Source organism: Odontesthes bonariensis, chromosome 7 (genome assembly GCF_027942865.1).
Source record: "Odontesthes bonariensis isolate fOdoBon6 chromosome 7, fOdoBon6.hap1, whole genome shotgun sequence".
Lineage (NCBI taxonomy): Eukaryota > Metazoa > Chordata > Actinopteri > Atheriniformes > Atherinopsidae > Odontesthes > Odontesthes bonariensis.
In genome coordinates this window covers 16,100,381-16,121,809 of record NC_134512.1, presented here as the reverse complement: position 1 = coordinate 16,121,809, position 21,429 = coordinate 16,100,381, and the positions used below count along the sequence as shown (strand labels likewise).

The following is a 21,429-nucleotide window of genomic DNA, read 5'->3' as shown; positions in this document are numbered from 1 at the left end:
TTGAGAGGAAGTTTGAGGGGCTGTTTTTGCCTTTCCCTTTTTTCTTTTTTTTCTCTCATGTCTTGTCTGATTCGTGAGGAGTGCCAAAAGAAAAAAAAACTTTGCTTATAGATTTCAGATCTAGACTGTCAAGTTTCAGTTCACTCTAGGACAGATGTTTTTTTCTTAATATGAACAAGGAGTTAAGCAGACTAAACGAAATGCAAAAAAGCTGTCTGAAAGAAGTTGAGAAAATAAGTTTACAAACTAAATGCAGAAAAATAATAATGATAAACAATAAGAACAATAATAAACAGTAATTCCAGATGGAAAAATATCTTTAAACTTGGTGGCTTTGTATTTACAGCTGGTAGCTTCTTGGCAGCAGTTTTAAAACTGTTTTTTTTTTTTTTTTTTTTAGAGCACTCACTGGCCAACACACTCCTACTAGGGCTGTGCGATACTGCAAAATTTGGTAGCGATCCGATGCTAAGTAAATACATGGCCAGTATTGCCGATACCAATACCAATACCGATACTTTTTACTACTACCATCTACTTTTGTGTAGGGGAGATCAATGTATCATAATTTATTAAGTGAATGCATCATCAATATGCAAATTTGAATGAAAACTTGAATTTTTATGATTATTTAATTAAATATATAAGTTTTCCTTTAATTAATCATGTTTATGATGATAATTAACACAGGACAAAGTTTGCAGGCAAATAAAAATACTTTTATTAAGGAACTCAGAAATGTTTATAGAAAACTTAAATTTCCCTTTTGGGGTGGCAATCTGCTGCATGTCTTCCCCATCTCTCTGCCCCCTGCTTCCTGTCTCTCTCTCCAACTGTCTGTCCATTAAAGGCATAAAAAGCCCCCAAAAAAAAAAAAAAAAAAGAATTGATCTCATCACACAAGTATCGATCAATACCCAATACCAACGTTAGTATCGATACTATCGATATTTTAAATCGATCCGCCCACCCCTAACTCGCTAGCTCTTGATGGAGCTCTTAGAAAGTAGGCCCCATCCACACGTAGCCGGGTATCTGCTAAAACGAATATATTTTTCTACGTTTGGACCTGTCATCCACATGAAAACGCATCGTAAACGAATGTTTTTAAAAACTCCGGGCAAAGTGAAGATTTTTGAAAACTCCGTTTATGCAGCTGCTTGTAGACAGAGATAACCGGAGTTTTGCGTTTTCGAACGTCACAATATGCGCCAAAACAACAACAAATCTGCTTTAAAGTCTAAAGTGCGACCTTTGTTTACTGAAGAAGCATGGATGCCTTGAGAACTGTGGTGGTTATTATTGTGCAGGCGCTGTTTACTGCCTTGATTTTACACGCCCAAGTCGTACTCCCAGAGGAATGGCGTGACAATTTCGCATGTCCCGGTCCTCACTCCTGTCGCTGTCGGAATTATTACGTCCTCATATCGAGGGGCAGTCCACTGTCATGCGATCACCTGTCAGTGTGCTTAAAACACTTTATTATTTAGCTGACGAGGGCAGATTGCGCAAAACAGCAAATGCATTTGGGTTGTCAAGACAGGTGAAAACGCAGATGTTCGGTTATGTGTGGAAGGTGTTTTTTCGAAAACGAGGTAATGTGGATACAAATTATTTATAAACGGAGGGGGGTAAATATTCGGTTTTAAAAATACCCGGCTACGTGTGTAGCTACATAGCCTTAGAAGGAGTTATGCACATCAAGATTATTTTCTGGACCCATTTCTGAATAATTGCAGACTTTAAGATGATCAGCTTAAACAACTGTTTGTTAAGCGCACAACAGTGAAGGCACATACACTTTGCCAGTGTCTGAAAGAAGACTTGAACTGTCACCCTTAGTTGAGAGGAAACTGGTTTTACTGGTCCAGATCAATCCAAGGGTTGGAAAGGTTGTTAATAACGTCTGCTCCAATGTGGAAACACTCAAAGTAGTATTTCTCTCCCAGCACCTGTAGGGTATATGTTACAGGGAGCTGTTATGGGTCGCATTTAAGTCTATGAACAAAAGGCTTATATGGTGATTGACTGGAGGTCTTCCAACCAGACAATTTCCTGGTCATTGACAAAGAGACATAAATCACCTATTACATATGTATAATGATGTATACATTTGTCTGAATATGTGTATTATGCAATCATTCTGCCCAAGAAAAAGTACAGTTCAAGTGAATCTTTGTGATTTGTTGATAATGTGCACAGCTCTAAAACATGTATGTACAGAAAATGACATACCCTTACATCACTACTCACAAAATAAATTATTACACATGAGCAACTTTGTTACACTAAGCATTGCTTTCATTGCTATAGAAGAAATCAGTTGTCCAATGACAGTTTCTTCTCAACAACAATTTAACAGACATTTCATGTTAAGTTGCAGGCTAATTTGATTTCTGATGTCAAATTAATAGATGAAAAAAATACAATTCTAAAAGCCACAAAGAAGTATATGTCCGTTTACATTCACTTTAACAAAGGCAAATGCATCTAAGTGTGATTACAAGTGTAAACCCTTTTCATTCAGTGAGCTGATGAGTATTCATTCACGCTGATTCTGCCATACTGCTTCAGTCAGCATCGATAGGCGCGGTCTGCTCTTGCTCTCTGCATTTCCATTCCTCTCTCCCCTCCCTCTTCCCCACCCACCTTCATTTACGCTCAGTTCAGTGTGAACCTCTGTCACCTAGTGGCTGCTCTCCTCCTTCTCTCTCCTCCTTGCTGGCTTTTCCATCATCATCTGCTCTTCAGAAACGGTCTATAATATTCTCCTTTATGTGCCTCCTTTTTGCCGCTGTTTTTATGCTAATGATACATGAGGCTGGGAATTAGGGTAAAGGGGAGCTCTCTGCACTGGATTCCTGAGTGGAGAGCTGAGGTGAACGTCTTCCTTTCCACCACAGAGGGAGAGTGCTTTAGATCGGAGAGTATCACTGATGCAGCCAAGTTACATCCTCTGGAGCAGTGAAAGGGCACACTCGAAGAGAGCAGGTAGACTGAAGAACCACGTGTATGCCTGGATGTGCTTTGTGTTGTGAAGATTGCACAGTGAAAAAGGGAGGCAGAAGGCAGCAACAGAGGGAGGGGAGCATTTAGCAAGAGGCGCGAGAGTCACGGGGGTTTGGGGGAGGAGGGTTTGGGGTCCGCAGGGAGTGTTTTAAAAGTGAAAGGAGGTGTGAGGGGGGGGGGGGTCTACGCTCTCACATCAAAAACTGGAAGAGGAAGCATTGATTTTCTGAAGAGTCGCAGGGAGACTGGGGAGTCGCAGGCTCTCCTGAGAGTGTGGAATTACAATTGGAGCTCAGAGACAGCCTACAGGACTGAATGAGATATAGGACGGGGTGATTGTAAGGACACAGAGTGGCAGGACCAGTCAAAGGTCTGCGGGTGTCCACCTGGACAGAGGTGGGCTTTCTTCCTGAGTGACTATACTCAGTTCAAGAAGAACGAAGAGGACAAGGAAAAGGGTCTCTCTACGAGATTGGTGACCGACATTCCCTTTTCACACAAATCTATTGGAGGATCCCATAATGGCTGTCCAACTCATGCCTGAATCAGCTGTGTGCTTGCTCATGGTGAGTCCCACAGGGATGTAAGAGACTGCTACTCCTATTCTATTTATTTTTCTTCTACTCTTTTCTCTCTTATCACTTTCTCCTCATAGCAAATGCCCATGTAGCCACTAAAGCAGGAGGTGAGCTGTCAGCTGACATTAAAGGGCATATTGCTGGTTTGCTCCTCCCCTTTACTACTATCTACAAGACAAAAATTCTTGTGAGATGCAGAACCTGCTTTCCAAACAAAAGAAATGTTCAGAATTTCTGTCCAATAAGAGACTCCTCGTGTTCAAACACAGTGGGAATAAATATCTGCTCCAGACAATGTGCTGCTGATCACAAGGTCTGCGCATGTTGCAATCTGATGTGATTGAAGACATACCGTGTGTTACTTTCTTGTGATGTGTGTGTGCAGAAAGACTTTTTGCCAGTAGTGTGAGTAAGTTTCTGTGCCGCTTGGCTTTTAGTTCTAGACAAGGTCAGCATTTAATCATTCCCCATATTAAAGACCAAATTAAATCAATGACCAACATTGAGAGAATAGCTTTGCTGCAACCCATAAAATAAGGTTTGTGGAATCTTGTTAGTGTTCTGCCCCGTCCCTTGATGACATAAAGCAGACTGGTTTACCTTGCCATGTTTCTGATCTGGTCATAGATATTGATGGAATAGAAACACACAACATGCTAAATGTCATTGAACTCCGCTAGTCCCTCTGTCCAGCTCAGCAGTGAAACAATGGCAGAGTGGCTTTGCTGCATGCATAGACTACATATAAGGACAAAAAATGCTTTGATCCATTTTAAGACAACCTTCGATGATTTGAATGTAAATATTGTACACCTACTTACTTTGTATAGGAGTGTGTGTTCTGATCATTTTTATTCTATAGTGTTGGCATTCTGCAGTCCCAGTGGGAGTCATGCATCGCCGCACTACCTGCTATCTCCACCTGTCATGGCTGTCTGTTACTATGGCGATAGGCCATGCAGTCCATGCTGGGGTGAGACAGCAGTGTTACGAGAAGGGCAGGAGAAAAGTGCAAGAGATGATGGACAGAGCACGAAAGGAAGGTAAAACATTAGTTGTGAGGAATGACGGCAGTAATAGAGGTCAAATAATTAGAAAAGGAGAACATGAACGTCAGCTGTTACTGCCTAAAAAAGTGACATCTAACTAATTTCAGAGCTCAGTGATTTGTTTGCAAAATCCATGGCATTTGCATTCAACCTAACAGGTTAGCTCGATCTAATCTTAATTATTAATGGGGGTTTAGCAGACTACGTATGTGTGTTTGCATCTGTTCGTGTGTGAGAGATTAATATTGATCATACTTCCTGTCACACTGTGTACTAATGTATTAATATTTCAGGTGAATAAGTGATAGTAATTACATGAGCTGTTTAGATAGATAGATAGATAGATAGATAGATAGATAGATAGATAGATAGATAGATAGATAGATAGATAGATAGATAGATAGATAGATAGATAGATAGATAGATAGATAGATAGATAGATAGATAGATCTACACTACATGCAATCAGGTCAAAACTAATGTGGGTGCCTTTGGTTGCGGGGCTCTGTTTGTACTTTACATGGGAACAGGAGCAGCACCACTCTTTACTGCACAACTCATCACTGAGCCGATACGCTCTGATTTGAAAATATCTGACATTTCTTATCTGTCTTCTAGATGTAAAGTACAAAATCCAAATAAAGCCAAATCAAATACTGGCTTTATCAAGAGCTGCTTTTAATCTGCACCTTCTAATAACTGTAGAACAGCAATGATTAAAGACACAAATCTGGCAATATTTCACAAGCTTGAGTCATTTTCCTTTTTCTGATTTAGCTAATCCAGGATTCACCATAAATTTAGCACATGCATCAAATGGAAATTGAATTAAAGAAGGGAATGGGGCTTTTAAAAAATGTGCGCACAGTTGGTCTGCCGCATCTTTTCTGTTTATTTTACAAACCTCTTGTCTGAATGGTTGTATTTTTCCACATTCAGAAGCAGTTGATCAATATGCATTTTGCTATCCGTTACACTGGGCACACTGTGCTGAATGAAAGCAGGGTAAATTGGAATCTTGACACACACAGAGGCTAAGTGGATTATCTTCATAATGCTGGAGGAGTCTGCTCTGCATGCAGTGGGAGAAGGACAACTAACGGAGTAGCATGAATGTTTTCTGTCGGTTTCCTGCATGAGGCAGATCCTGTGTAGAATATGACATCATTGCACTTTTACAGTGCTGCATATTTGTTGTTTACGCTTTGGCCTGTGTGGTCATGTTGATAGCGTCACAATGAAGGCGTTGTTTTAAAGTCAAGAAAACATTTAGCTAAAGAGAGAAAGAAGCAAAGACCTCAAGTTGCCCTTCATGTTGCTTCTATGTCTCTTCATTACTGTCCCTCATTCAATTACCCTGCCACTGAGGATGGAGACCAGATGACTCATTGTGATCAAGCCAGGGGATTCATTCAGCACTAATCAAATCGCTGCTCTATGATGTGATGTACCAAGTCAAGTGGGTGTGTATACATGTGACTTAAGTGTTGCTTGTGTCCTATGCGAGTGCATGCATAAATCTAGAAAAATATACAAAAGTTGTGGTCCAAACAATGAAAATGATTCGCAAGGAGCCTTTGGTTATAATCTTTCCCAACATAAGATAATAATCGCATATTTTCTAGTTTGTTCTGATACTCAACAGAGCAGCTAGTGTACAAATGGAAGAGGGCTGAACAGCATGGGGGAGGGCTAGCAAAATGACATCATACTGAGATAATTGATTACTCCCCTGTAACAGTAGCAAAGGGGGGAGGCAGACAACATTTAGTTCGTATCTTGATATATAGTTGTAAAAATAGTATGTGCTGCTTACTCTACTGGGGGAATCTGGAATGAACGAACATGATCAGTTTTGTCAATTAGTCGTCAATCAATAAAGTATAGTTATGTAGTAGTAGTCTCCTAATCATTAAATAATATTGTCACACTGAACCAACTAATTACTTTTAAATATATACGGTACCCACAATCCACAGATGTAGGTTTGGGTAAACAATTCCCACATACAGTAACCTCAGTTTCACTGCCACTATTGATTTCAATCTTATTATTCTACTGCAGAACAAATTTATAACCTGCATAGATTTCTACCTCTTACGGGTGATTAGTGAGAAGTACAGGCACAGATGGTGTTTTATTACTGCCACTGCTTTTATGACAATGTTTCAGTATCTGTCGCTTTATATTATTATTGTCTCTCTCTGCTTTGCACCCGTGCATTTTTTTCTTGATATTTTTGTTGCTTATCTGTATAATGTTTAGTACAATATAACATCAATGTGAATCATTTTACAGTATATTTTCCTCTAAGCTGCAGTCTGCCTGCAGAACAGTCATGCTTGAGTGATGTTGGGAGCCAGTACTGCTGATGTCAGCTAACGCTGAAGTTACTGCAGGGGAAAACACTTTTACCTTTACAAACAAAAAGCCTTCTACACATCATGCCAGTTGAATTCTTTCATTGTTTCTCTTACTATGAAAATGAACAATGATACTGACATTTGTTGGAAGATGAATATTAAAAGCTTGGCATGTTATGAAAGTGCTCACTCTGTTTTGGCATTGTTGTACATCTTGTATGTTGTAAGACTTAACAATGCATTAGATACACTAAAAGTAAACTTATGATATTATTGCAAACAGCTTGCATTACACCTTAGCATTTTTCTCATTGTCACTAATGTTGATTGAGGTGGGTTTGCATCTTGAACTTACATGAGCTTTTTCAATGTTCAGTTTAAGCCCATCTGCTGAGTCCACAAAGTCAAGTCCACAGCTTAGGTTCCATATTGATTAGGGCTTTGATTTGCTGCTATGCAGCCTTGATAGTTGTCCATGATCACAGTATGGATTTTCCCGTCTAAGATCAAAGGAGAAACATCAAGAAATTCAGTTTCAGGGTGGATTCGGCTCTAATCGTTTTGGAAACAATAAATCACAGATGTTACTTTTCTCTGTTTTCTTTTTTATTATTATTTTGTTCTACAGTAATAACAAAGGATGAAACGTTTTACAGAGAGATAAAAAGACATAGACATATAGTAACTAGGAAGAAATGCAGGCAATCTGGTCGGTATGTGCGTGTGTGTGTTTGTGTTTGTATGAGTGACAGAGACTAAAGCATGCCTCTGTTTACACTGCAGCTTGTGAAAGGAGTATTGATGAGCTGCTGAAGCAATGGTGCTTGAACTGTAATTGACTTCATCCGAGTTTCTCTTGCTTAGCTGTGGTCCTTGTGTGTGTAGGGGAAGGTCTCAGGTGTTTGCAGTGTGTGCACACTGTGCCTGCCCTCCTGCATTTTAATGCATACTGCAGTCTCTCAGTGAAGCATGACAGAATTCATTGTGAGTTAAATAGCAATGCAGTCGCAAGGCAGGGTATCGTCTGAGCTTGTTGCGTATGTGTGCGATAAATGAAACTGCCCTGATGTAGCATCAGCATGTGCACCCTGGCAGATGCCTATCACAGTCTGCCAGGGTGCTCTTTCTTTCCCTGATGTTTATTAGAACTCGCTGTCTCTGACCTGGCTAACTCTGCAGGTGCATTTACTCATTCGGATTAAAAAACGCTGGGTGATTCTGTGCTTCTTTGGCTGATGCGGTATGTGAATTTGTCCATGAATATGATCTTGTGTAGTTGCATTCACTGCAATATGAACATTTTATTGATCGTAGAACAGCCCGACTAAAAAAAAAAACCTGCATTTTTCTGTCCTTCTCGCCCACACACACCCCTACAATTTCATAGCACATGTATCCTCACACAGCACCTACTATCTAGCATAGTTACCCCTTTCATAGCAAACATGTTTAATATAACTCTTGCAACAGCCTTTACAGATTTTTTACATGGCTTGCATGATATTGCCCTCAATGAAGCCAATGCATGATGGCTGTTCCCTCACGAAGGTCAAGCTGTCATGAAAATAAACTTTCCAAAGCAGACAAAAGAGTCTTTTCTTTTTGGCTGTTTGAGCATCAAAACACAATAAGCTCGGTGCATTCCACTTTAATCAATAATGGCAAGACCTCTAAGAAAGCCACTGATTATGGCAACTGAGGAGTAAGGTGCCCCCTATACAGAATAGGTCTTCAGGATTCAGGTTTTTGGTTTTTTGCAGCATAATAGTGTTAAAAATTGCAAATACATAAATAATTTTCAGGATGAGGGCAATGTCACATTAGCAAGATGTCACCTGTCATGTGTGCCAGGATGCAGGTTTACAGCAGGGGCAGCAGGGGCAGCAGGGGCAGCAGGGGCAGCACGAGAGGTGGGCGTGGAGTGGTAGAGGCACCAGGAGGTCTGATTGGCTCACCATCTGTCCCTGGGACCGAGCAGATGTCTGAGTAGAAAGATCAATCTCTGTTTGCTTCCAAGTTCACTTTAACCCCCTTTCTTTGATGGGTGAATGTGACTGCAGTTGCATATGGGTGCGTGTGTGTTTTTTTGAGTGTGCGCACTGCAGTGTTAATGCATCTGACATTTCACACTCTGGCTGACACAGGTCCCATTGGGGCTGATCGTCCTCCATATGGAGCGAGTTAAGAGAGAACAGGTCCTTGACATAACGAAGAGCTGTCTTGTTAGCAGCCCTTACAAGACAGACAGGGAGAGAAAACGTGACAAGTGAAAGACTTTTCACGTCACACGTGTTCCTATTTGGATGAAATATTCTTCAAAGTAACTGAGATTAAGTCCATTGAATTTGGAGATAAAAGTCAAATTTAGATTCTGCCCTCACGCATCACCTTGTCTGACCGAGGATTTGGCTTTTTGTCAGGTTTAGCTCAGACACACAGACAAAATATTTAATGCACTCACAGTCATGAAAAGGACTTTTTAAATGAAAGAATGTTTTAATGGTGAGATGTTCTTCCTCCAAAAAAAGAATAAGTATTGACTCTCAAAGAGACAACCTTATGGCATTTGTGCAAAATATTGGTTTGACAGTTTTGTTTTCATCTGAGCCAAAAATGATCTTGTTTTATGTGGGATGTAAAGGGATTTTTCTTTTAGTTCATGTGTGTATTCTAGCAGCTTTTTAGCCTTTTTTCCCCTTTGTAATGCTTGAAATTAATATTTGGTTCTTGGTCTGTACAACATGATGCTTGTTGACCCAAAGCTCAATTTCTGAAGGGACAGTATGTTATTTATTTGTTTTCATGAAGTGTTTTTCTTTGTTTTCTTTTTGAGGTGTTTAATTTTTATTTTAATAATACCTGTTTTCTCCCAGATCAGCCAACTTAAAATAGTATGTGTGAAGAGAGAAACTAGATATAAGTTTGGGCAACTACCCACATCCTGCTTGCAAAAGGAAGCAAGATCCCTTTTCAGAAATGTGTTAATGTGTCCTAATATGTATATATACAGATAAAGAAACTCTTTGAACACTTTGAATAACTGTTTTTTACCCCACCAGTAGTGTCCCAATGATATTTTATACACACAATAATCTCGGAAAATGTGGCTTCAGAGTAAAATCCTAACCACAAAAAGGGAAGTATCCAAATAAGCACTGCCCAGAGGCTCTCTGCTCAGTCTCACTTCCACAGACAGAGGTAAGACCTTGGTTGCCTTAGCAACAACTGTCCTGCTGCAAAGCTCATTTGAAAGGTTCTGCTTTTGTCTCTGTTTACACTAAGTTCAAACAATACAAATGTATGATATATTCACATGGTAATGGTTTCCTTTCTTATAAGTTATCAACTGTAGGAATTGTGCATGTGTCATGACATCAGGCCTTTGGGACAGGCCCTGTGGTAGATGACATGTCTAGGATGTACCCTGCCTCTTGCCCAATGGAAACTGACATAGACTGCAGTCCCTGTGTGAGCCTGCATAGGATAAAGCAGGTATACAAAATCAGTGGCTGAATGAATGAATAAGCCTTTAATTTCTATATTTATTAAAAATGCTCTTCCAAGTCTCTGCGAATCCTAACATGATGACTGAAACTCCATGGCAGTGCTGGTTTTCGATGATCTGAAACAGAACTATGACTGGGAATATGTTACACCATCAAGCATGATTTATTGATAATTTATCTCAAAGTAAGGACCAAAAGAGCAAGACACAGAGAGACATGGTGGGGAGGGGACACAGAGGTGTATTGTAGTTTATCTTGACTGCCACTAGAGGGAGATAAAGACTGTTTAATGACAATTTTCATGTTATACAGAAGAAATTATGTTCATCTATGCTGTCAAAGGTGCGCCCTGAATTGTGCAAGGTTGTTCCAATCACTGGAGTTAGCATAATGTGTAGTGCATTTGTGCTTTAGTCAGGTCTTCTGAACATTGCTGTTAAAAAGTTGTCTGTGTGCCTATTTGTGAGGCAAATAGTCGGTTGGTTTATTTGTTGGTACAAATAAACCAACCGACTGAAAGCTGCTCATGATCGACACTTTGAAAAGTCTGTGTGCACCAGTTAATCCCATGTGTTGCTAATAGCCCAACAATGACTGATATCAGAGCTGTTGATTTTAATCATTGCAAGACCTTAGTCACATTAATTTCCAATTTAATGCATCATATATTACCCTGCAGAGACACAAGTTGGAAGCACATTTACAGCACAACGCTATAATAATCTAAATACATCTACGCATTAATGCAAAAAACAAATGATTTGTCTCAGCTTATAAGCTTTAGATGTTAGATGTTAAGGATTTTGTGCAATTTTCCTGTGTTTTCATGGATTTCACAGAAATGCATGTAGAAGACACCGTTTGTCGACTTAAATTTAGAGTAACCTGGAAAGGTTGGCAGTTCCTTGGCCCTCACAACTCTGTACATTTACAGTCAGGTGTCAGATTCGACCCTCAAAATCATGTCAAAATGTGCAAAGCAAGGAAGAATGGAAACTGATTGGTTTTCTTTTAATTGCATGACAACCACAGAAACGACAACTTAAAAGTCGTTTTAACAGTACTGATATACTGTTAAATAAATATATATATAGTGAGTGACTGCACTGCAATAAATTCCCTCTCCATCTCTTACCATGAACCTCATAAAATGTATTACATGTGCCGGCATGAATGTATGCGGATGCTTGTCGAGAATTCAATTTTAGTCTGATGACAGATGCACAACAACAAAGAGATGAATTAGATAAATAAAAACTGTTTTTGTTAATAATCCAGTAAGTGGATGAGAATCCACCTCCTATCGATATAGAGATAAAAGACTGTACTGTTTGTTGAGTGTTTTCATCATCTTTCCTATCTTTTCAGCATGCATTTTGCATTATTCACGACCACTGTAGAGTTAGCAAAGATAGATTTTTGGCAGACAACATGCTGGTTAATTTCTCATCCAGTATATTGCAAGTTAGATTTAAAATTCTCAATGACTTGTCATTAAGAGGTGATTTTTTTCATTTGAATTCAGGCACTAGCTATTATGTTTTGTATAAGGAGTTTTCAGTAGAGGGCAGTGTGTGAATATTCACAGATAATGCGTCAGGTCCAGTACATGCAATCGTGAGTCTCCAACTAAAATATCAGCATCTGCGTGAGTGCAAAACGTGTTTTAGAAATATAGAAAATAAGTCAAATCTTTCTGGGTGTCAGTGCCAGTAAATAGTACCAACATACAAAACACGCATACAAGGAACAAAAAGAATAAGGCTCTTCATTTGGAATTACACAGGTTGTGACACATGATGGTTTAGATAAATCTGGATAAACGATGTGTAGTTTGTGTTGCTATTAACCACATAAAGACATACAAACAGCAATTTAACAGCAGCCAACTCGCAACCATGCTGTCACTCTCTATGTGTGTCTCCTCTCTGCAAGGCTCGGTGTGCTGCATGCAGAGAATGCTGGTTGCCCCTAACGACAGTTGCTAGGAGACCATTTTGGAATGACTTCATAGCATCGGGCATGCAAATACCATGTCTAACAATGAATGAGATCAATTCCTTCTCTCAAAAATGTGTGTTTAGATACAGAAAATGTGTTAATTTCATATACAGATATTGCTGTACCAGTGCACACATATGTGATGCCTGAAAGTGTGATTAGCCCTGATTTGTGGCTTTAGTCGTATCAAGAAGGAGCCTCTGGGCAGCTTTGAGATGTAAATTGATGCCAATGTTTTTGTCGCATCTGGTATAACGAATAAAAGAAAAAAGAAAAGAAAAACGTTGTTAGTCTTTGGGATCACAACTGTTCATTCTTTGGCCCATGAAACACACAGAAATTAGGGTGATTAGATATTTTTTTCTTTTCTTTGTCTCTTTCTGTCACTGCTTTTCCCTTTTGGCCACTCTCCCTCTATCCCATATGTCCTTCTCCTGCTCACATTACCCACTCTCATCCATCTTTTTTTCTTCTTAATTCACTGTCTCTCTGCAATAGTGAGATAAGATGTCCCTCCCTCTGAGCTGTGGTGAGGTGTGAGAAAAGAGGGGCTCTCCCTCTCTCCTTATAACTACCCCCAGGACTGCAGGCAGTCCCTCTGGCAGGCAAATGTGTATCTCTATACGTAGTGGTGCAGGATATTTTCTCTTTGTGCAATTGTGAGGTTAGTGGCATATCAATGTGCATGTGCAGCATGTTTCCTGAGATTGCTGTTTAATGAACTTTAGATTAGATGTCAGACAAATTCCCTCTGGCAACAATCAACCCAGCTCTGTCAAATGTGGCTGGGACCCTTGGCTCTGGAAATGGGCTCAACTATTTTCACACTCCTATATTTCTCAGTAAATCTCAACTTTAGCCATCAGTCTGACACCAAACACCACCAACCGATTCTGCTTAAATCTTGTTGAAAGATCCTGGAACATAAAAAACAATCCACATTCGCTTTCAGTGTCTCGCTGCATAAATGATGCAGGTAAGCTCAGCTATAGCAGCTTACCCCAAATGCCCACAAGGAATGAGCATTTCAGTATTTAAGGAGGATTATGTAGTTAATTGATTAGGTCAGTTATTAACACTTTCCTTGGCTTACTACTAGAATCACTCTGACATATCACAAATCTGTCTATATTGAATTAGCAAATCGCTCTTTTGCCTCTCTAATTTGCCCTGAATCTGAATGGTGAAACAAAGTAGTCAAAGAATCAGAGTTTTTACTGACCCCAAAACCTTAAACTCTAGAACAAAAGGAACCATAATTTATTGTCCCACTTCAAGGCATTCGCGCAAGATTTAAAAATGCGCCCCAATCTCGCAAAACCTACAAAAGCATGTTTGCATATCAGTATCTTGCTTAGACCACCCCCAGTATTGACAGTGATTGTTAACAGGCACACGTCATGTCTCTCTAGGTCCCTCCTGAGTCAATGCCGTTGGCCTGTGAAAATTAGAAGTCTTAGTCCACTGTGGCTCAGCAGCAGCTCCCTCTCTTGTGGTATTGATTTAGCTGTAATGCTGTGACAGGATTGCACATTGACTTGTAGGTCCCCTCTGTTCTCAGCCAGATGCCTGGGAACATGTTGAATCATTTTGAATATGACTTGTCTTCCTGCTCTTTCCTCTTGCTCGTCCATCTCTTTTTCTCTGTTACATTCTGTAATTGAGCCAACTTAATTTTTTGATTTTCAATATGGTTACCTGGGTTGTTGGACGAGGTAGGTTTTGGTACAATTTTGCCTCAAGACACAAGAGCAAGTGGATATCCCTCGCATGAAATTCCAAAAACTAAACTAAATAATCAAACTAAACAAGTGCTGTCTGTCTTAATGGGCAGCGGGGCATTGGAACTACCACAATGGCAGATGGGACAACAGATAATAAGGCCAAAAGACATCAGGTTGAAGCATGGAGTTGGAGTCTCTCTAAAAGAAAGAATAGAACCTCTAATGCTTATTTTTTGCTGTGATGTAGTTTAATTGATAATCATTGCTATTCATTCCTTTGTTTCCCCATGAAGTTACAGTCTGTTTAGCAGCAGCTAATTACCTCAACCCATTGGATGCCTGTTTTTTATAGTGTAATTGCAGCTCTCAGTAGAAACACAAACAGCCAGAGAAAATTACACACCATTTTCACATTTGTCCATTTGGTTCTCGTGTATTAAATCAGTACCAATGTTATTGATAGTCCTGTAGCATTTGAATTCTGCTGCATCGACCATAATGCATTGTAGCCAAAAAGTAAAACCAAGCTAGAACCACAAGAAATCAGAGCAATAAATCAGCACAGTCATTGGACCAAGCTGTATCTGTTCACATCTGTGTGATGGAAAAAGTCACAAGGGATTAATTTTGGGGTCCAGCTGGGGTGACAGAAACGTGAGTGAGGAAGAGAATTGCTGAAGGGGGATGGGGAGACAGAGGCTGTGGGGATGGGTTTAAGGATAATGTGCCGTATAGTGCAATGTGCACTGCACTGTAATGTATTGTCCTGTGATTGTAGTGTTTATCACCCCCTACATGCCATCCACCTTTTCCTTCTTTATATATGTACAGGTTTAAGAGCGGTAGCTGTGGCGTCGAGACATGAGTGTGTGTGTGTGTGTGTGTGTGTGTGTGTGTGTGTGTGTGTGTGTGTGTGTGTCTCTGTGTGCAAATGTAGGATTTGCTGACAGATTCACTGTAAGCAAGAATGTGTGATGGTGATATATGGGGCTGTATGTCACTGTGGCTTGTCAGATACATGCACATCCAGCCGGTGGAAAAATTGTACTTCAGCCTTGCATCATCCTAAAACAATATTTTTTTATCCTGGAAACAATACTGTTCTACCAAAAAAACATCATCCTTCTCATGAACTCAGTATGAGGCTTTTTATTTGCAGTTTATATCCAGATATATTTAAGAAAATAAACTTGTTGGACTGGAAACGGAACAAATGAAGCCTTGTTTGCCAGGAGGTTAAGGTGCTCTCACTTTATCTATAAGCATACAGTTTGGAGATCTCGATCTGCTATAGCTTCAAGGTCAGAGGTCAGCTGCTTAATGAGATTTGAGTTCATTCCGTTGCCTTCCCAGAGAGACCTCTGTGGCACTTGTCCAATTCTGACCTCATCAATAAATGTATATGAGAGAATTTGGGCTTGTGTGTCTTTTTACTTTATCTTTGTCTGTTCATAGATGTGTGTGTGGGTATATCTTTGAGGATGTGATGTGATACAGTCATGTTGATAGCGATGTTCCATGTGAGGTGGTGAGTTGTCAGATGTGAAGTGAACCAAAGAATGTTCTCCTCAGGGAAATCTCCAGTTTAAATATTCTTTATAAATGAAATACATGGCTGTGAACCCTGTTCATGGAAATTAATTTAATTAGATGTTAATTAGCTCAGTGATAATGAATACTGCATCAAATTTCACCTTCTGGGGCTCCGAATCAGGTTTTTGTTCACTGCTTACATTCACATTTGTGATCATGCGGTCTAATTGAAAAATAAAAACGAAATTCTGCTACTGACAAAAAAGAAATGTGTACATTTTTAGGATACATTAATAAAGCATTTGAATATTAAAAAAAAAGAATTACTCAAGTCCAGCACACTTAAAAATAGAGACTCGCTGTGGCATCTGCAGGTTGAGTGTTATTGATCCTATTCACACATTGTTGTGCTGAAATGTTGACCAGGCCAGCATGTGATCAATTGTGAGACATCACAGCAGGTTCCAGTCCACTTGCTTTTCCGTTGGTGCAATGGTTATTTGACAGCGTTACCATGTGCTTCCAGTTTTGCACAAATCAATGAGCTGGCCTTTTACCGCTGACTTTTAAGACTTGAATACATTTCCACCCACAAATAATTGTCTATAGAAAATTGTGGAGGCTACCATGCTGAGTACTTCCATGTTCAAGTGTGGCATATGAATTCAATATTATTACAACATTGCAACATGTTTTACATTTGATCTTTTTTTAGATAACAGTTAGAAGCCAAATCACCTCATATCCCTGCCATCTTGTCACATCAATTCAATTCAATTCAGTTTTATTTATACAGCGTCAAAATACAACAAATGTCATCTCAAGGTGCTTCAATAATATAGTCCAATTCAAGCCAATTGGAGTTCAGTTCACCACATCATGGTGCTTTGTTTAGAACATGCACCGTTTCGAAAGGTCAGTATCACATAGTAATTTTGGTGGGTACACGTAATACATTTTTGCTACCAAATCCCATGACAGAAAAGGACAAAACTTTTAAAAACTGATCTCATATGGGCCCTGTGATAGACAAGTGAGCTGTCCATGATGTACCCTGCCTCTATGGTAGCTGGAATAGGTTCCAGCCCCCTGCTAAACTTTTCCTGAAAGCTAATGATGGATTCACAACATGAAGGTATCATGATTGATGTAGTAAATTCTATGCTTTTTTGGTTCTATCTGGGTCAATAAAAAAGGGACAGGCTAAAAATAATTGAGAGCGAAAAGAACACAGTAAGAGAGTGAGTGCTTCACTTGGAGTCATGTAGTACAGGCAGAGAAGGCTTGTCAAAGTCAGCAGGCAGCCACCTGAGCCACTTGTGTCATCTCACTACATATTTAGATCTAACAGCTGCAGCTGAGAAAGGTAGTGGGCAGTAGAACGTACGGAATTAAATTTTTTATTTATTACAATATCGTGTCTTCCTGCACCCTGATGGACATAGTTGCCATAGCAACCGTGAAATACAGCTCGGAGAGAAGGGGATAATTTGGTGATGTTTTAAAGGAAAGAAAAAGAACAGAAATTTTAAACAAACACACATATCAAGATGAACATTCAATTATGTTCATCCAATAGTCTTAAATAAAGCCTTTGATTGTAGCTGTAGATTGTGTGGAACAACCCAGAAGCCTTCGGAACGTGGGAGGAAGATCAATCAAGCCTTTATTATTAGTCCAACAATACACCAAATGAGTCACAAATATTAAAAATGTCACATGTTAACGTGTGACGATACAGGTGTAACTCTGAGTTTGCACGTTTCAAGAAGCAAGAGACAAGGTCTGTGTGTTTGACAGGGTGACTCATGCCTTGTCTATTAAGAGAATAGAGGGTGATCAGGTTGCCAGGCGATTAAGAGCCACTATTGTCCAGAGGGACAATAGTAGACCCAAGAGTGCCCTCTCTTCTCTTTCTCTGTGTATTTCACACACACACATACCTTGCAAATGTACATTTAGTGTGATCCCCCAGCTGGGCGGTAACAGGGAGTTGATAGTAAGAAAGAGGATCGACAAAGAGGCACTATGGGAAGCTGAGGGGTTGAGAAGAGACAGAAGGCGAGGAAAGGGAGTATAAGCAGAGGGAGAGCCCAACCAGGAGAGCAAAAAAAAAAAAAAAGACCTGCAATCATTTGCCACATTGAAGGGAACAAATGTAGCTGGAGGCAGTGAGGGAGAGGGAGAGGTGGAGAGAGAAGGGGACAGGCAGGGGCAGATAGAGAGAAGCTAAAAGGACAGAGAGGGAAAAGCAGAGAAGGGGGAGATCTTCCATGGACATCGTTCAGTAAAGCCACAGAGCTCTGTTGGAGAACAACCCACAACAACTGACAGGTTGGCGGAAGAAGAAGAGGCACTGGGAGTTTCGTGCTGCCCTCACGCCTCCTGCTCCCTGCTGTGTGTGTGTCTGTATGCCTGCGCTCACACACACATCGTACACAGACTCTCTCTGTGTGCCTGTCAGTGTGCTGGGCTCTCTGGGTGGGTAGGGAGCTGTAGAAGAGATGTTCGCTCTGAGGATGAGACAGCGTTTCTAACAGGATCTATTTGCGGATTGGGATAATACACAGACACAGTTGAGGGGGCCCAAGTCCGCCGGAACCAACCGAATCAGCCATGGAGGGACTGCTGTCTCCAATGAGGACGCGGGTAAGTTACCATGGGGATCACAGACAATTGCAACTGGTGTTTCTTCCAAGAATTCATCGTCAGAAAGGCATACAGGGAGATAGGATGTCTTGCAAGCTGCTGGACTGTTGAAATACATCAGTCCATGGTGCTGTCGCCGTGGTGATGCTAGAACTCGAACTGAGAAGTTTCAGAGCAAGCAGCGTTGCTAGGGGCGATAGGCAGAATGCTGTCAGAGTGTGGGAGACAGAAGAGGTGTCAGAGGTAAAAATGTTAAGGCAACACAGAGAACCGAAATACAGTTTCAGTTAACATATAATGTGTTTGATGTGAGTGTGTGTGTGTGTGTGTGTGCACAGATTAACTGCTCTGGAAGAATGTCTCAGTGTTTAAAAGTGGTGCCCATCTCCATTCAGTACAAACCACTGGCCTTTTGATTTAGGATAAAGAAAAAAGGAATGGAGACAGAGGTGCAAGGGAGGAACTGGCTTCAGTTTGTGCAGTGAATTGGATGAATGTCTGAAAGTGGCAATTCACTATTGTTCTTGTAATGCGTGACCTTCTGTATTAGATACTCATGTCTCTGTCCGACATGGGAGCCTGTGAGTTGCACGCTGTGCTCAGCATCTGTTCAACAGTGATTGTGACTGTACAACACAGAAAAGGGTCATGAAAGGAGTAAATTATGTGTTTGTGTGTGTGTGTGTGTGTATGTGTATATGCTCATGCTTATACCAGAATACTTATCTTTATGTGTGTGCCTACATGTGGCATCCAGCACAATAGTGTGGAAGGCTTCTAAAGCTGCAATAATGTTTTTATCATTTGATAAGGAAATATTGGCTTTTTTTAAGGAGAGGAGAGTGATTTGGACGGTTTCTTACAGGCATCACGCTATCTCTCAATCCACAACTGAATAAAATACTAAGCAATTATTAAGCATCTTTTCAGTCTAAAATATTATATCCTTTGCATTCCTTATTTTCTTATCTTTTTGCTTCAAACTGCTTCTCCTTTTCCCAAGAGGACAGAGATGATTTAGCATCCTGGCTTTCTCTTATATGTTCCCCACTTCACTCCCATCCCCCTTTTTTTATCACCATGGGTACTGACCTACACAACCCCAAATAAATTCTTGATGCATCCTTCACCATCCACAGATGAGAAAATGTACCTTTATTCTCAAAGCCTGTTTGATCGTATTCCAGCGTACTGGATTAGCCCAAAAGCGTCGGACTCCCACACAGGGTTTGACTTTGGGAGAATGCTGAGAAAGGTTTAAGCACTGATGGTGTTGTCATGCATGAGTACTTCCGTCTTCCCACCTCCCCTTTCTCACCTTTACAACTTGTGCTCTTCATTTCATATTTCGTCGCAAGTTTTGGCTCCTTCTCCCCCCTGTGCAGTATGTGTTGCATTTATTTTGCATTCAAGCCAAGAGTTTGGTTTGTCTGCCCACCTGCCTTTCTGTCTGTCTGTCTGCCCCTCACCATGTCTTTGGCAGTCAATATGAGCAGTATAATTGGTATTTGCAGATTGGCCCATCATCTAATCCAAAGAGGAGTGTTAGTGGGAGTGTATGGAGATAGACTTGGCCTCAGAGATATGGCGTAGAATCAAGTCTGCTATATCTGTGCTGTCTGCCACTCAGGCCAGATTTGCCAAAGAGCTGTGGGAGTAATTTTTAATAACAAAATGACTTTTTCATTTATCTTCATCAGCCACGTTGGGCATCACATGCCCAACAGTTGATCTGTGTTTCTCAGTTTTGGCATAAAAGTCTGCTTGGTAGATTTATGAATAACAGCACGACAAGACATGCAGCTCGAAAGTCTGTCAAAGTGTACACTGCAGGATCGCTTTAATGCACTTTCTCTCACAATTGGAGGTTAAAGAAGGTTGCCTGTGAGAACAGAATTGTTTATCTATTAATTTTTCTTTATATTTCATTGTCTTTCAGTGCATTACAAATAACAGGGATAGGGTAAGAAATGTGCAAATTCCAGAGGCAGAAGCAGATTCTCAGTGCTTTTCTCAGTGGAAATTTATCAGTGTGTTCTCATAGCCAGTGACCGGATCTAAAAGAAAAGAAAAATATATTTTCAGCATTCATTTCCTTGGTACAGTGCCATAAGGATACCGTGTTAATTTTTCCAAAAAAAGACGAGTCTTGCCTCAGTGATCCCTAAAGCTTAACCTCCTCCTGAAAATGACAAAGAATCGCAAAGCCTGTAAGAGTTGCATCATTCTAGTTAATCATCAGATGCTGAAAATGAAAACAACTGCGCTCATATGGTTCTGTAGGGTATCTAGCAGATTTTAAAACAGTTGTTTTCTCAAGGCTTCTTCTTTTCTACACTTTTTCCTCTTCGTTGTGTTTTTCTGCCTCAGTATTTTTATGCAGGGTGACAGTAATGGGCACCGAGGCAGGAAAATTGAATAAAATAAGCATCAGTGAGCTGTGCCCATATGTGTTAGCCTTGTGTAGTTATTTATAACAAAAAAAGCAGGTCAACACCAATACACAGTATAAGCTATATTAAGCAAGCAAACCTAAGGGGGGGTCAGGGTGAAAGTATCATTAACTTAACTCACATGTGGTCTCAGTAGTTTTTGTGTCTATTTAATGTGATCTCATGGTAGAGTACCACAGGACATTTCCTCTGACATCAATGTACACAATGCACAAATTGTGTCTCTGCGTAACTACAGAAACTATCCACCTCTTATCTTTTTGTAGTAAAGATTACAGGCTGGGACAGATGCTGGAATTCTAGGTCTGTACAAGTAGAAAGACACGCTCATGGACTCTAAAAAGGGAAAGATCAAGTTACCCATTGGTCTCCCCTCTTGTGTCTAATATATGCATATAGGTCAGTAGGACAGGAAGCTGATGCTTCATAGAAATATTTTACTCTAGAGTATGCATGCAGTTATTTGACACACGTTGTACATACTGAAGTTAGTGTGTGTCGTGTGCATTATCTCTCAAATCGGTTCCTGTCTGTGGATCAATAGGGAGTAGTTATCTAGTGATT

At 40.3% G+C, this 21,429-nt stretch overlaps 1 protein-coding gene across 2 annotated transcripts in view; it reads left to right on the top strand.

Moving 5' to 3' along the window:
* The first annotated feature begins 3,231 nt into the window (after positions 1-3,231).
* The window catches only part of frmd4a (FERM domain containing 4A), a 93,711-nt gene continuing 75,513 nt past the window's right edge, over positions 3,232-21,429 (top strand). Inside the window, exon 1 of one of the 2 annotated variants that reach the window (XM_075469705.1) lies at positions 3,232-3,575. In XM_075469705.1, coding sequence (XP_075325820.1) covers positions 3,531-3,575 — 45 coding nt within the window. In that variant the 5' untranslated portion in view covers positions 3,232-3,530. Of the gene's footprint in view, positions 3,576-17,678; positions 18,413-21,429 lie in introns of those variants that run through there. The other variant, XM_075469706.1, reaches the window with a different exon arrangement.